We start from the raw sequence: 16,915 nt of genomic DNA on the forward strand, positions 1-16,915 counted from the left end.
TTTATTTATCAAAGAATCGTTAAAACATCCATAACTGTTATAAACTTTGATAAAAATAAGTGTTTCTTGAACAGCAAATAAGCATACTGGAAAGATTTCTGAAAGACGGTGTGACTCTGAAGACTGGAGTAATGGCTGCTTGAAAACTCAGCTTTGTTAAAATAGACAACAGTTAAATTGTAAGAGATATTTTACAACATTACTATTGAATAAATGCAGCCTTAGTGAGCATAAGAGTCTTTTTCAAAATAACCTTTTGAACAATGGTGTGAAACGGTCCTGATCTCCCTCAGTCGGCAGCTCACCTCCATGCCCTCTATGAGCTCTCCGAACACCACATGTTTGCCATCAAGCCATTCTGCTTTACCAACAGTGATGAAGAACTGCCAGTCGTTAGCATTGGGTCTAGAGTTTGCCATCGACAGCAGACCTAGTAGGAGCGCATGAGAGACCAGACTTCAACAAAAAAAACAAGCAGAACAGCAATGAAAAACACATTTATATGTCATAGACATGCAAGAAATGGGTTAACACAGCATCATCAGTGCGAGCAATAGAAAAACAATCATGAGATTTATCATGCACCCTACTGAAACCAAAAGCCCCTCACCTGGTCGGGCTCATGTGTTTGGCCATGTTCACTCGGATGGTTCTGCCAAACAGCTCCGACTCATTCTGCAGAACACAAAACCCAACAGACATTAACCTAGACTCCTGCAGCGCACAATCCTGGTTTTTATGAGACCACAGAAGTCAGTGGTTCAATAACTCACCACGTTATCAACGACAGTTTGTCACCGGTCTCATAATCTTTCCCTTCCACTTCTTCCGCAAGACCACCTGAGAACACAAGACCGTATATTTGACTTATAATAATACTTCATATTCAACACACACTAATTTCATCTTCTGCTGCTTTCCCGGCTACAGATGATAACCGGAACCGCATCAATAACATGCATGTGATTGTGGAATGAAATTATAGCGCTGTGAGAGCGAAGCGATTTTAATTTTGATTTATAATTTTGATGTTTTTCTTACCAACACAATGAACACGATTGATCGCCGCCATCTTGCTTGTAACCTTCGTCACTTCTAAATGGTGTGTCGCCCTCTAGTGATGCGGAGGACAAATAACATCACAGAAATACACAACTGTCCATTGTTCAGTTATGGTTTCACAGTTGTACTGTTAATTATTTATTCAGATAGCTAGCTAGTTAGTTAGCTAGTTACTGCTCGGATAGCCATGTAAAACAAACAGAAATTACAGTTAACAAAAAAGTTAACTTTGTTTCATTTATAGTCGCTGTTTTAAACAGTGAGAAACCACCAAATAGATTTTTTTAATGTAACAATAAGTTAAAATCTATATTTTTCTATGTGATATTACTTATAGGATTATCTTAACATGTAGTGTGTTCATGATTTACAGTATGTTATAATATTAACCTATTAAATATGATAGCTGTATGTGTACAGGTGAATCTCAAATTAGAATGTTGTGGAAAAGTAAATTTATTTCAGTAATTCACTTCAAATTGTGAAACTCATGTATTAAATAAATTCAATGCACACAGACTAAAGTTTAAGCCTTTATTCCTTTAACTGTGCCAATTTCGGCTCACATTTTACAAAAACCCTAATCTCAACAAATTACAATACTTCATAAGACCAATACATTTTTTTTTTGTGTGATTTGTTGGCCTTCTGGAAAGTATGTTAATTTACTGTACATGTACTCAATACTCGGAAGGGGCTCCTTTTGCTTTAATTACTGACTCAATTCGGCGTGGCATGGAGGTGATCAGTTTGTTGCACTGCTGAGGTGGTATGGAAGCCAGGTTTCTTTAACAGTGGCCTTCAGCTCATCTACATTTTTTGGTCTGTTGTTTCTCATTTTCCTCTTGACAATACACCATCAATTCTCTATGAAGTTCTGGTCTGGTGAGTGCTGGCCAGTCAAGCACACCAACAACATGGTCATTTAACCAACTTTTGGTGCTTTTGGCAGTGTGGGCAGGGGCCAAATCCTGCTGGAAAATTAAATCAGCATCTTCAAAAAGCTGGTCAGCAGAAGGAAGCATGAAGTGCTCCAAAATTTCTTGGTAAACGGGTGCAGTGACTTTGATTTAAAAAAAACACAATGGACCAACACCAGCAGATGACATTGCACCTCAAATCATCACAGACTGTGGAAACTTAAGACTGGACTTCAAGCAACTTGGGCTATGAGCTACTCCACCCTTCCTCCAGACTCTTGGACCTTGGTTTGCAAATCAAATACAAACCTTAGACCACTGGGCAACAGTCCAGTTCTTCTTCTCCTTAGCTCAGGTAAGATGCCTCTGATGTTGACTTTGGTTCAGCAAATCCCTTGACACGTCTGTGTGTGGTGGCTCTTGATGCTTTGACCCCAGCCTCAGTCCATTCCTTGTGAAGTTCACACAAATTCTTGAATGGATTTAGCTTGACAGTCCTCATAAGGCTGCAGTTTTCTCGGTTGGTTCTGCATCTTTTTCTTCCACACTTTTTCCTTCCACTCAACTTTCTGTTAACATGCTTGGATAAAGCACTCTGTGAACAGCCAGCTTCTTGGCAATGAATGTTTGTGGCTTACCCTCCATGTGAAGGGTGTCAATGATTGTCTTCTGGACAACTGTCAGATCAGCAGTCTTCCCTATGATTGTGTAGCCTAGTGAACCAAACTGAGAGACCATTTTGAAGGCTCAGGAAACCTTTGCAGGTGTTGCAGGTGTGAGTTGATCTGCTGATTGGCATGTTCATATTCTAAATTGTGAATTGGTGGGTTTTTGTTAAATGTAAGCCAAAATCATCACAATTAAAAGAACCAAAGACTTAAACTACTTCAGTCTGTGTGTACTGAATTGATTAAATACATGAGTTTCACAATTTGAGTTGAATTACTGAAATAAATGAACTTTTCCACTACATTCTAATTTGTTGAGATGCACCTGTATGTACTTTTATGGCGCTTTGATACAGACATCATCTTTCATAGGATACAAACTGGAATTAAATTGCTTTGGTCATAAGATTAGTCCAAGTTAAATGTTTATTAACAATTCTGTTATTATTGGGTCCTTGAGCAGAAAATTTTACCTATAAAGGTACTGTTCATGTACTGCAAGTCACTTTGGGTAAAAAGTGTCTATAAAATGGCCTTTGTCTTTGCTATAAGAAGAAGAAGACAATATATTTCATTTTAAATAGTCATCCCTTTATTTAGAGTGCCAAACCACTCGGGTTATTGTCATGGGACAAGTGAGGGCCAATCAAGGCAGCAAACACACAGCTCACTGAAGAACCAAGTTTTCCAGTTCCTCATAGAAAAAGTCAGTCCTGGCCACAATACAGAGGCTCTTCCCTCACAGAACTGCCTCTTTTTAAAATGTACTTTAGGTGAAAAATCATTACAGAGTTAAAAATGTAAGCCCTGCAACAAAATTGTCTTCTTTGTGTTCAAGTATCATTTTGTATTTTTCTTTTTTTTTTCTTGTTTTATTTTTTGTGTTTTTATTGGTTGCCACCAGACGAAACCAGACAGTGGTGATCTCTCTTCAGCCTTTCAGCCTCACCTTGCAGAAAACAATACAAAAATGAAAAAATATTAAATTGACATAATCATTTAAAACATTTAGGTAAACAGCCTAACAACAAGCATGGAAATTATAATACTACAGATAATAAGAAAAGTTACTGGTCATGATGTTGCGGCTACAGTCGCAGCGGTGACTCCCACTTTCTGTGTGGCATCTTTCTTGGCCTGATGAGCCTGAAGCACTGCAACAGCCTCCTCCACCTGACAACAGAGATAAATCAGCAGTCCTACAATGCCCAAACCATCTTCACCACAGAGATTCATGGCTCTAATAAGATGATAAAATGCCATTGTAATTTATAAATGACATCTCAGGAACAGTCCCTGCTGGGCGATGCATAAATCCTAATAAATAAACATAATATTAAGTCCCTGGTTCAGTCAATAAGCTTTGCATTTTTAAAAGCTTGTGACGTTTTCCCATTATTGCATCTAACAGCAGAGCTAGTAACTGTTACTGGAGACTTTTATCATAGTTAACGACTGTCACCTTGGAGCGCAGAGACTCATGGGACTCCAGCATGTGCAGCAGCTCAGAGTTGTCGATCTCTAGCAGCATTCCTGTGATCTTCCCGGCTAGACTGGGGTGCATTGCCTGAATGAGAGGAAACAGCCGCTCACCTGAGGGAAAACAGAACGGGCACGTGTAAGACAGTCAAGAGATAGCTACAGGGAAGAATAAAATAAGGAAATAATTAAAGGGATAGTCCACCACAATTTTCTGAAAACTTCTGTCATCATTTACTCAACCTCAGGTTGTTCCAAGCCTGCAAGACTCTTGTGAAGCTTACAAAAAGAAGATAATTTGAAGAATGTTGGTAACCAAACAGTTGCCGGTTCCAGTTGACTCCCATAGTATTTTTACAGGGACTAGCAACTTTTTGTTTATCAACATTCTTCAAATTATCTTCTTTTTGGTTCAGCAGAAGAAAGAAACTCGTACAGGTTTTGAACAACTTGAGGGTGAGCAAACAACAGAATTTTTGGGTAAACTATCACATAAAACTATAATGCGCAAAAACTTCCTCGGGGTGTAAGAATATGTTTAGTAAGGCTGAATGTGCTTACAGCCTCCTCATCTCACCAAGCATCTGTTTCTGTTCCTGAGGAGGAGCGGCAGCTAACATGGAGGCAGTGAGAGGCTCCTGACCCTGCACATGAACAGCTGGCTGAGCCTGCAGAACACAGTAAACCACAAAATGAGAATTTGATTGGGTTTTTTAAATCTTAATTCTAGCAGTGCACAATTTTAACATTCTGTTCTGAGAAGTCAGTTTACATTCACGTTTACTGATTACTTGCCAATATTAAATAAAATAAAAAATGTATGTACAAATTAAAAATAAAATACTGAAAATTATTATTTTTTAAAGATTAACTTTAAGTCAGCATTAGATGATGGAAAAGGTCATGTAAATGAATGAGTATGCACAATTAAATATTCAATTATGACTGATATATATCCAATTTCAGCCAACACTATTAAAGAAAACAAAACAAATATGGTACCTATGTATAGTGCAACTCCACTCAATTCATTTACTTTGATCCTTAACATATCTTTAAACCTTTACCATATGACTGTTCTTGAAATGGCAATGTTTTATAACAACAAAGTATACCAACTATACCTTTGTAATTAAATATGTATCAGTGGATTAAATATACAATCCATAATATCAGAAACGGAAGAAATGCACTGCTAGAATTATTTATTCAATGGTGCAGTTTTTATTTATGTGCGGTGTATGTCTCTATATATTACCTGTTGCAGAGTAATGGGCTGCACGACCTGAGGCTGAGTGTGTCGTATGGCGGTGGCGTACTTGTATGGGGGCATGGCACGTGGAGTCGTCACCCCCATGCCTGGGCGTGGACCCATTGGTCCTAGTTGTGGAAAGAAGTAAATAACATTAAAGCAATGGTGAGGACAGAATGATCACCAAACTCACTTGTTGTAATCAATAAATGTGTAGTTTGTGGCTAAAAACTAAAACTTGCATGATAATCTTTCTGACATATTTTATCAAATATACTAATCTTTAAAATGTAACTTGAAATGATTCAATGGAAATTTTCAGGTGTCTGGGTCTGGAAAACAGGTCAATGTGTGTCATAACAAGGCATTGCATCATCAGTTGGTGGGTTTTCTCACCCACTCTCTGTGCACCTGTGGGGATCCCGCGTGGGCCCTGGGTGGAAGCACTGGGGGCCAGGTGGCGTATGTTGGCACGGGGCCCTGGCTGGCGCAAGGAGTTGGGCATGCCCTGGAAACCACCTTGGCCTCTGCCACCCTGCTGCCAGCGAGGGTTCGGACGCATCTGAGTGAGCTGGTTTGGTGCATAGTATGTCGTTCTGTTCTGGGCCTGTGATGCATTAGAAAGAAACAAAAGACATAATCGGAGAGTTTATTAATAATTTAATGGAACATTTTACTACTTCATAACCAGACTGTCAATGTTGTCTAAGACTTCAGGATCTCACCCACCTGTGGCACAGCTGGCATAAAGTAACCACCGGCAGGCTGGAACTGGTTGATGATAGCGTTGGCAGGCATGGCCCTCATGCCAGCGATACGCTGCATGTATTGATTGGTCAGATGAGCTTTGCGTTCTTCTTTACGTTGGGCCAGGGCTACATACAGTGGTTTGGAGCCCACAATACGGCCGTTCATCTCTGTCACGGCCTTTGTGGCCTCCTCGGGTGAGGAGAAACACACAAAGCCAAAACCTTTGGACCTGCCATCCTCCAGCATCACCTACAGTAAGATATACATTGCATAAAATCTCACTTCTTTCTTCCATCAGGTTAAATAGAAAAATAAATCTTGCAAAAGCAGAATACTGTTTCACTGGATCAAATATAGCCTATTTGTGTCTTCAAGTTGATTTCAACTGTACTGTCTACTAAAAACAAACACATATGACAATATTTGTACAAATGTAAATATGTAAAGAATATTTCTTGTTGTGTTTAAATATCATAAAAGACATATTTATGAATGTGCCACCCAGGATAATGTTATCATAAACAGCGAAAAATACTTTAAGATTAACAAAATTCTTCCTTTAGGTGACCTACAGATGTACCCTTCTCTAATGGCCTTGTGGTCTTCATCAAAAGGAATTTAGTTGCTCACTTTCATTTGGAAAGGGCCTTCAAATACCATCCCCTTCCCACTGTGCCCTTCAATTTGCCCAAAGTCTTCAAACAGAAATAGACTGTAAACAGTCGCCCTTTGACCCACCTTGGCACTGGTAATGGAGCCGAAAGGAGAGAACTCTTTACGAAGTTTCTCATCATCAATGGTGTCATCAAGATTCTTGATATACAAGTTCACACCCTGTCAACACAAATATACACACAAATTGATCCTAATTATTATTTTTTAACTAAAAACACAACCACACATACACAAAGACACAAAACAGAAGTTCATTACCTGATATCTGCTGATTCTTTCCTGTTTGAGTTGTTCAAACTTCCTCTTGAGTTCTGCTTGTCTCTCCATCTTTTTCTGTGCTCGGCCAACAAACACCGTCTTACCATTAAGCTCCATACCATTCATCTCTTCCACAGCCTGAAACAGAAATATTATTACAATAAATCACCCATCTGTTCATTTGTTTATCTGTCAGTCCATCCATCTATCTAGCCCATGAAAGTTCAATGACAATGGCAGCGCATCACTGCTGTCATTTCCATGCTTATTTTTAAACATGTTTGACCATCAGCTTATAAGCTGATTTGCATTATGACCATATCATAATACAAATTCACTGTACCTTGTTAGCATCCTCATGCTTCTCGTAGCTCACAAACCCAAATCCACGAGATTTCCCTGTGGGGTCAGTCATGACCTTCACGCTCAGTGTTTTACCTGCAGGTAGAAACAAAATCTTCAGATAAAAAGACTCCAAGGCTACCACCACCACATCCGTTTATACTCTCAAACTCACCATATTTATCAAAGAGCTCCTTCAGTCTCGGATCATCCATGTCCTCACCGAAGTTCTTGATGTAAACATTGGTGAATTCTTTGGCTTTGGCACCCATCTCTGCTTCTCTCTCCTTCCTGGACTTGAAACGCCCCACAAACCTACAAAATACATAGGAGACAGAAACGTGACTGATGCAGAAATGCAATACCGACAGCTGCAGACCAACCACAGACACAAAACAGCTGCAGCAGGGACTTACAAGCTCTGAAATGCTAGAAGACTAGTAGAATATATTTTACAAAAAAAGTCAGAATGGTCCAAATCAATGCTAAACCCCACTAACGTTAATTTTATGGACAAAAAAAAAGAGACATTTTTCTTTTGCCTTCCACAAAGTTACGAAAGATATATAGGTTTGGAAAAACATGAGGGTGAGTATATAAATCTGATCCTTTGAAACTGATTGGTCAACAAAGTTTCTTTCAAAGTTCTTCTCTGTTACATTAGTGACTGACAACTGCACACCGTCTTTGTCAATCAACGAATCAATGGACCTCCTTCCTGTCACATGACCCTGCTTGGACACTCACACCTTGCGGTCGTTCAGCAACATGCCATTCATCTTCTCAATGGCGCGATCGGCTGCGTCCTGAGTTTCAAAATGCACAAAGGCGTAACCCTTAGATCCGTTCTCGTCACACACCACCTGTTGAGACGGCATCAAGAATCAAATTACAGAGTGTTTGTCTTATACAGCTGAACTACCACAGCTTCTGTGATGTTGGAAATATGTGTTAATAAACTCTAATGCATGATTTATTGCTTGAATATAAACTATTAAGGAAAAAATATAGAAAGGGGAAGTCGTGGCCTAATGGTTAGAGAGTCGGACTCCCAATCGAAAGGTTGTGAATTCGAGTCCCGGGCCGGCAGGAATTGTGGGTGGGGGGAGTGCATGTACAGTTCTCTCTCCACCTTCAATACCACGACTTAGGTGCCCTTGAGCAAGGCATCGAACCCCCAACTGCTCCCCGGGCGCCGCAGCATAAATGGCTGCCCACTGCTCCGGGTGTGTGTTCACAGTGTGTGTGTGTGTGTGTTCACTGCTCCGTGTGTGTGCATTTCGGATGGGTTAAATGCAGAGCACAAATTCTGAGTATGGGTCACCATACTTGGCTGAATGTCACTTCACTTCAGAAACACATTCCTCAAAAAATATAGAAATAAAGAAACACATTCCTCCATGACTATATCATGAGCAAAAAATAACAAATTAACAGACTGTCTGTTGTCTCAACAACATTATTTTAACTTTTTTTAAATGTGTTTGTCTGATACAGAAAATCACCTTTTGCCTTTAAGAAACAAGTAAATGTTGTAGGCCTATATCCAAATAGTTATACAGCATGGCAACAGCAAGATATTAGTCTAAAACAGTGGTTCTCAACATTTCTAACTTAATCTTTTTAACAGAAACTGTTATCATATCATATTTTATGTTAATAGTTTTATTAAATTAATAATATTATTAATTCACCTTAGTTTTGAATAGATGTGTAGTTACTGTGTTTTGCCTTTGAAGGGCAGCCCAGTATATAAATTAAATTAAATTAAATTAAATTAAATTAAATTAAATACGAACGAACGAACGAACGATCGATCGAGATAGATAGATAGATAGATAGATAGATAGATAGATAGATAGATAGATAGATAGATAGATAATTTCAGCTTCCAAAGATCTACAAGTCACTTCCTACTTCTCACCTTACAGGACAGGATGTTCCCAAAAGCAGAGAAGGTGTCGTATAGGGCCTTGTTGTCAATGGATTTGTCCAGATTTTTGATGAAGACATTTCCAACTCCAGATTTCCTAAGTGACGGATCTCTTTGTGACCACATGATTCTGATCGGCTTTCCTTTGACCACATCGAAGTTCATTGTGTCCAAAGCTCTTTCCGCTGAAGCCACAAAAACACGAGACATAAGCCATCTCTGCTCTTCTACCTCAGCACATAAACTACTAACAATTAGCCTACTAGAGGATGAAAACTTGCCATAAACAACACAAGTTTTTAAATTTTTAATAAATTACATATTTCAATCCGTAGTGTGTGTGTGTGTGTGTGTGTGTGTGTGTGTGTGTGTGTGTTAAGTGAGTATGTTCAGAAACTCAAACATATTAAACACAGCAAACAAGCTTGAAACTTGTTAGCTGAGCTTGATCTTAGAAAGCCCCATGAAACTAATTTAATTATTACATCTAAACATTAAATGTTAAGGTCATCTGCCCAAATATGTTAAGATGATTAAATTTGTATATTTATAGGAATTTCCTTGTTTTACCAAATAGACTCAAATAAACACTCACACACAAACATATGAGTTAGCATTCAAGCTGAATCTTTCATTACTGGTGTGAAAGGGCAGCAGAGCAAAGCAGAACTCCAGGCATATGTAATTAGATTTGATCCATACCAGGTCTCAAAAACATTTGTACAGACCTCAAAATAGCACTGACCCTACCAAATTTAAACATCTCTTTATAGTCTTACCATGTAGTGGCTTTCTGTATATTTTTGCTATACACAGAGATTGTGGATTAAATATATATTTATGTCTTGTAAAGTCTGAAGACTGAAATAGATGTATATCAGGTTAAGGGTTTTTCAGAAGCTTTATCAAATTACTTTCTAGTCAAATTGATGGCATATGAGGGAAAAGTCACCTATTGTAATATATTATGATGGGTCTCCCTCTCTTTTAAACCTCATGGCCCTCCCCAGCCCAAACGCACACACACACACACACACACACACACAAAAAAAATGTCTGGTGAACAAAATGGAGCAGCCCTGTGTCTGCTGCCCTCAGCAGTTTGCAGTGTGATTGTATTGAACATGAAGCTCAGGGCTGGTGGGATCACTCAGAGAGAGAGTGAGACAGAGAGAGAGAGACCACTGCAAATAACAACTTTACGCCAACACAGGACAGTACACACTTTTTACCTTTAACCTTTTTACCATCAATATAGCAGTTTCTGGTTTCAAACAAAACTTTTATTTATATTATTTTTTATATTTTATTTAGGATACACATGCACTGACAGTATAAAGCTGTCAAATTAATAGACAGTATAAATAGAAATCTGTCATCCCTGAATAAGAAGAAGCATGGTGTGGCTGACCTATGAATTTGCCTGTCAGCTTGTTTCCTCAAAACACACCTTGAAGAAAAGACAGGCACAGTGCAGGCAGCCCTGACTGACTCTATATTTAGCAGTGTTGGGTCCTTTGAGCAATGTGCTGGCAGGCAGCAAGTGTTCAATGCTCTGTGTCCATTGATGGGGCTGAGGCACTGGAATGTGTGTGGCTGAAGCTTACCAGTGCCGGCAACTGTTTACAAATGCAGCTGTTACATGCTGAAAACCAAACCATGTGCTTGAGGCCATTTGCTGAGCATATGCATGCTGTAAACTACTATTGTACTGTCACGTTATGCAAAAAACATGCATAAAAAAATATAAAGCCTTAATACTCTTCCAGATTTACATCCTACAGTGGTAACCAACTGCTTTTGTCTCTTATATGTAAACATGTTGACTATCAGTCACCATTCTGAGTTACTAAATGGAGGTGAGCGAGTTCAACTCTGACCTTTTAACCTTTGTGCTTTGAAAGAGGAGAGCAAAATCGAACATGAGATGTTTACGAAGCATTCAGTATAGGAGACAGATATTTCAGATTCACCTCCCTGTAAAAGACTACACAATTTTGAACAGTAGTATAAATTTGTTTATTATGTATTGTATAATTTGTACTGGTTAAACAAACAAATGTTTACCCTACTGACTAAAATGAACAATGAATTCAGCAATGAATGAAAAAAAAAACATATTTAGTGTGAGGCTTAAATGTTGTAAAACTGTCCAGATTACTTAAAATGTAGGAAAGAATAAATACAAATTTAAAAAATCCCCATTTAACACTTATTCTGGTTTCATCTGAATCATTAGATTGATATAAATCAAGCTGAAGGTGCTTGGTATTGGTATTATCCCCTCATGACACTTTAAATAGCACAATTAGGTCATGCCAGGTTGCAAAATGTGGGCTAACACACACACACACACACTGTTCCCCTGGATATACCTAGCGTTCTTCAGGTAGCTAAAACATGGACATATCCTGATGATCAGGTCTGCTTCTGCAGGATGTCTCATATGAAGGTTTATAGCAGATGTAGTTCACTTTGACTATATGTGGGTCAAGCAGCACATTCAATTCTAGTCTAATTCTATATTCTGATTATGGTCTATAATTGAGACTGCTTGGCTCTATTGAGTTTTCAGCTTTTTAAATTACTTTTTCCCCCCTATCTTTTCTCTAACTCTGTTTCACGAATGGACAAGACTAGGCAAGCTCAACATAACAAAATATCAGTCCTCCTACAGGGTGCATGACATAAATGATTAATACTTTACAAATTTTGTTTATTTGAATGCTGTTTTTCACAAGGGATTGTAAGTGTCTTAGGTTACAAACCCCTAAATGAGCTAAACAAGTTTAATTATGGGAACAAAAACTTCCTTTAGATGTTAAGACGCTGAAATTAACCAGTATCCATTTTATGTTAATAGTAGGCTACTGATTAATAAAAATTAAATAAATATAGCATTTTATTCAAAGTGCCTTACATTGCATTCAAGGAATGGAACCTGGGAATCAAACCTATGACCTTGCCATTACTTGCACCATACTCTGCTATCTGAGCTACAATAATGTAGACATTCACAACTTTTTGGTTAGTTACTAGTAAGAAATAATTGATTTATAAATACAATTTATAAATAAAACATCGATTTAATTTTTTTAAAAACGTAACTAAAACAAAATATAGGTGTTAATGACGAGTAATTCAAATATAAATAGCCATTAGCTGAATAGTTCGTTTTGTATGTTAAAGCAGCTTTCCATATTGGCTGGACATAATGCGGTGTGATGGTCACAGTCAGTAAACCCTGACTTTCTCACAATAGGCCATATTAGGAGAATAAAGCGGTTCGTTGGAGATGTTAAAGATGGTTGTAGTAGAGAGCAGTGAAGAACAGCTTGATATGGTTAACTCAGAAATTCATGTGACAGCACACGGGAGAGAGGAGAGAGCGCGCTACACGTCACCTCCAATGTCCCTACATTAACGCACAAATCATGACACATTATTCCCGTTACTCTGTCAGCTATATGCATCACGTTTAAAGACAGGGCGCTGTCTGTCATGTCTTACCGTCCGCTGGCTGCTGGAAGTTGACGTAGGCATAGCCCAGCGAGCGCCGCGTGATCATATCCCGACACACGCGGATGGACAGCACCGGGCCGGCCGGACTGAATTTCTCATACAGCATAGCCTCCGTGATATCAGGGTGCAGGTCGCCCACATAGAGAGAAGCCATCGGATAACTCCCCGCCGTCGCTGCGTTCATGTCTCGGGGTCGTTCAAGCCTTTAAGCTCGTGTGTTGGTCTAGTGCTGAAATGACAGTGCGTAAAGAGTGTCCTAGAACCAGAGGGACAAGTGAATCTCTTAATCCTCTATTAAACTTTTACGCTACTCTCCAAATAAACGGTGTCGGCAGCAATGACAGCTACAGCATATGCAGTCCGCTCGCGAAGAACTGGCTTCAGAAACGTCTGGGTAGATTGAGACCTTGTCTTTAAAAAAAAAAAAAAAAAAGTTTGCCCTTTTTAAAAACGTTGTTTGGTTTAAAGTAGTTATTTTTTGACGTTTTCGTTTTGTATTTTTTATAGATTTTTTTTCTTTTTTAAAAGGTACTGAAGAACAGTGAGTTATACACTCACGGTGTGGTGGCCGGGGAAAGAGGGTGCGTGGGAAATGCACGGACACTTTATAGCTCGAGCGGAGGAAATAGCTGCCAGGGTCACACTAGGGATAACAGAAAAAAAAAACCACCCGCTCGGAGCATGCGGTGTACAGGACAGCACATTTGGAAAGAAACACCCGACAGCGACATCTGGGCGCGGCAGTCTACTCTACAGTACAGGGTTTCTAGCAGCTACATGGGTCATTCCCAAAATACATTGAGAGCACGCATTGAGCCATTAAGATATACAAGAGGCATAATTCTTGATACTGTAAAAAGTGTTTGCCTTTATTTTTGCACATTTTAAAGCGTTTCAGATACCTGAAAAAAAAAAGTCACGTTTTGCAGGTCGATAGATTAAAAGAAAAAAAAAACCATGTTATTGGCATTGTTGATTTGATAACTAAGCAGAGGCATATTCAAAATGTTACAGTTTAGAGGATGGTCTTTTCAAAGGAGACCATATCAAGATAAGTTTAAGATGGAAGTTATCAATGAACCCGAAACAAACCATTATGGTTCATTCTTTAGTAGAAAAAATAACATTACCAGAGAATACACAAACTAGAACCATGCTGCATTTCACGACCAAGCAACCCTTAGAACACTTGAGAAATTGACAACGCAAAAACAAATCCCAATTGAAAGAGAAGTGCATTTCACAAGTCAGAAATTTATTTAAATGCCACCTAATACATGGTTATAATCACAAAGGCGTGATGAAAAACAGGTCACGGCTCCATCTACGGTCTTCTGTAGCCAAGTGAAAGAGAAACAAGTGCATATTAATATCATGATAGACCTTTAAGTAACTCAATTTCAACTAACCTCAGTTGATCCAATAGGGATGAAACAAGGCCTTTAATTTTAGAGGTATCCTCCATCCGCACATCCTTTGGCCTTTTCTCACCATCCTTCTCCAGTTGTGGTCTCTTGTCCCGTTTGTTCTTGCTGGGCCTTTTCTGTTCCTCATAGTGGAGAACACTGGATCCATCTGCAGCTTGATTCAGACTCAGTTTGGAGTAGAGAACTGGCTCTGATAATTTGGCTCCTTTAGCACCATTAAAGATCATCACAGCCTGTCTGAAAACAACTCCTCCCTCATCCTCACTCTCAGATGGTTTATCTGGAGTAGGGCTAATCAGGGGCTGGTCATTTGGAGGAATGTCAAATTCTGATTCAAGATGCAGTGGAGTCTGCTCTAGATAATCCGCTGAAGTCACAACAGGTTTTTCTTGAATTTTATGCAATTGGTCAACATCACGAAGATGCCCCATGTCCAACCAGTCATTTACAACATCAGGTGAATCCACAGCTCCTACATAAACTCTTCCTTCATCCACAGCAACTGCCTGACTCCTCTCATCTGGTCTCAGCGGTTCAGCATTTTGAAGGGTTATCTCAACAGATTTTTCCGGATAACCAGTCCCCATCTGCACCAATGGGTTAAACTCAAGCTCCATGAGGTCTTGTAGCCACATTGATAGGTCACTTTCCAGGCCCTTGCGGATGACCATCACCCCGCCAAAGCCACGCTGGACAGGCCAGGGGGAGACTTTGCCAATGTTTTGCATTGAGCTTCCAGTTAAAGAGGTACTTGCCATGATCCAGCTTTTATCAGAGCGGTCTCTGGCTTTAGAGCTGGAATTAATGCTGGAATTAATGCTGTCGTCTGACGGAGTCAGTGGTATTGCGGATTCTTGATCCTTGAGTACCAGTGGGCCTGTGCTCACTACTGCAGTCAGATCTAGAGAAACTGTAACAGATGGAGAAGTTCGAATAAAAGACTTTTCCTAGGAAAAAACAAAACTACATCCAATACTTTTACATTCCACAAATATACAGTGGCTGGAGAACAGAACATAAATGAGTGATCATCGTTTGGTACTGGTCTTCAGTTTTACTTTTGCTTTTGTTGGTCATTTAGTTACGTTTTACAGCAAGTTACAATTTTGCATATAATCCAAGTGCATCGGTTCGCATTGCTTTACCTGCCTTGAATTAAAAGTTGCTGCAGTAGTTCTGATTCATACTAGCTCTACTAAGAAAGGAGAAAAAAAAAAAAAAAAAAATTCCCCACACACCTGGCAGTTCCACACGCTCGATTGCATTTCTGCAGCTTCTACCACAACAATCACATACTGTTGTTTGTCCACCCAAGTCAACCCACCTGGAAAGAAAAATAAAATTAAGCTCCAAAAGCCTGTCAGGAAGAGACTTGAGTGATTTAAGCGCTTACTTGGACTTCAGCTTGTTGTAGTTGCAGAATTTAGTGGTAGGGGTGACACCCAAATTAGTAAGATAGACTTCGCAGTGAACGTAACTCTAAAGCAAACAGGAGAGCATTATGTAAAATTGCTGGCGGTTTGCAGGACTGCAGTAATCCTAACAAGTACTGAACACACCTCAGAAGACTTCATACTGGATGTACGAACAATAAAATTCACTCTGTCAGGCTGCTGCATCACAAACTTCACCAGAGACTTTTTGGAGGCTACACATCTGGTGAACAAGTGAAAGCGGTTTTAGGGAGCAAGTATTTAAAAAAAAAAAATAAAAATAAAAAAAGCCCACCCACACATTTGGGTTCACCTACCCTTTGTTGATAAGCGCAACTTCAGGTTTGTCAGTATGGTTTGGAGAAGAGGACGCATGGCAGGACTGAACATAAAGCTGTTGACCGGGTCCAGGTGAGGCGGACACCTGCAGATACAATGGCTCTCCTCTGTGGAACACATTAGTATCCGCTGGACCACTCCAAGATGCTAGAGTGAAATAAACATTAGACAACATTAGAAACTAACTTCGCCTAATACAATGGTGGTTTTAATGACCTACAATTCATGATCCTAAGTGAAAAACTGTTTCTTCTGTCCAGAAGAGCCTGTATATCATAGGTCATTGGAAACAAAGATGCAAAGTTGTCAAAGCTGTGAGGCTGAGGAATTTCATTCAAGTGTTCTGCAGCATCAGGACTATGCCAGGCTTCTTGTAGGAGTCCTGGGGAGTACACTGTAAAGTGCCCATTAAAATCATCCCTTTTTGGTGTAACAGGCAGTACTAGAAACACGATAGTCCAACAGAAGACAGCAAAAACAGCCGCCATGCCTATCCCACAGCTTTTACTTGAGTGAAACCAAGCACAGAATAATTAACACAACAAATTTTCTTGTCACACAACAGAACTCCTAAAAACGCATACATTGAGGAGGTTTATACTGCACAGATTAATGCATTAATGATAGTCAGGTGATCAAGTCCAGGTGCTCAGGTTTACTTCATCAACTTACTGTGATCAACACTGACTGGAGACTAATGCAGCAGGTGATTGGGTTTTTATGCAGGCACAACAAAACAAATCCATAAATCTTTTAGTTGGAAAAAATAAATAAATAATATATATATATATATATATATATATATATATTAGTGAATTGTTGGCCTCTATATATATAATCCTTATAGCTAATCCT

At 39.2% G+C, this 16,915-nt stretch overlaps 2 protein-coding genes and 1 long non-coding RNA gene across 4 annotated transcripts; all 3 read right to left on the minus strand.

Annotated features, from left to right (window-relative positions):
- LOC132113234 (uncharacterized) lies at positions 1 to 1,073 on the minus strand. The gene is made up of 3 exons (XR_009425123.1): positions 774 to 1,073; positions 611 to 675; positions 1 to 430 (listed from the first exon to the last, which is right to left on the minus strand). It is a non-coding gene; the product is annotated as an uncharacterized LOC132113234 (long non-coding RNA).
- Positions 1,074 to 3,219: 2,146 nt separating this feature from the next.
- On the minus strand, positions 3,220 to 13,459 carry LOC132112726 (polyadenylate-binding protein 4-like). 2 transcript variants are annotated; one of them, XM_059520363.1, is made up of 14 exons: positions 12,850 to 13,459; positions 9,331 to 9,524; positions 8,154 to 8,269; positions 7,582 to 7,721; positions 7,408 to 7,502; positions 7,065 to 7,202; positions 6,870 to 6,965; positions 6,111 to 6,380; positions 5,793 to 5,988; positions 5,388 to 5,509; positions 4,707 to 4,797; positions 4,113 to 4,243; positions 3,722 to 3,823; positions 3,220 to 3,599 (listed from the first exon to the last, which is right to left on the minus strand). In XM_059520363.1, exons 1-13 carry the CDS (start codon positions 13,043 to 13,045, stop codon positions 3,725 to 3,727), a joined length of 1,884 nt encoding a protein of 627 aa, XP_059376346.1. In that variant the 5' UTR covers positions 13,046 to 13,459; the 3' UTR covers positions 3,220 to 3,599; positions 3,722 to 3,724. The 2 variants fall into 2 exon arrangements, with proteins under 2 accessions (XP_059376346.1, XP_059376345.1); XM_059520362.1 differs by having other exon boundaries at positions 5,778 to 5,988.
- Positions 13,460 to 14,095: 636 nt separating this feature from the next.
- LOC132112741 (uncharacterized) lies at positions 14,096 to 16,641 on the minus strand. The gene is made up of 7 exons (XM_059520384.1): positions 16,281 to 16,641; positions 16,039 to 16,207; positions 15,848 to 15,944; positions 15,682 to 15,767; positions 15,527 to 15,612; positions 14,271 to 15,198; positions 14,096 to 14,192 (listed from the first exon to the last, which is right to left on the minus strand). The coding sequence occupies exons 1-7, from the start codon at positions 16,546 to 16,548 to the stop codon at positions 14,186 to 14,188; spliced, it is 1,641 nt and encodes a 546-aa protein (XP_059376367.1). The 5' UTR covers positions 16,549 to 16,641; the 3' UTR covers positions 14,096 to 14,185.
- Positions 16,642 to 16,915: the final 274 nt, after the last annotated feature.

The sequence above is a fragment of the Carassius carassius genome, chromosome 32 (genome assembly GCF_963082965.1).
Source record: "Carassius carassius chromosome 32, fCarCar2.1, whole genome shotgun sequence".
In the NCBI taxonomy this organism is placed as follows: Eukaryota; Metazoa; Chordata; class Actinopteri; order Cypriniformes; family Cyprinidae; genus Carassius; species Carassius carassius.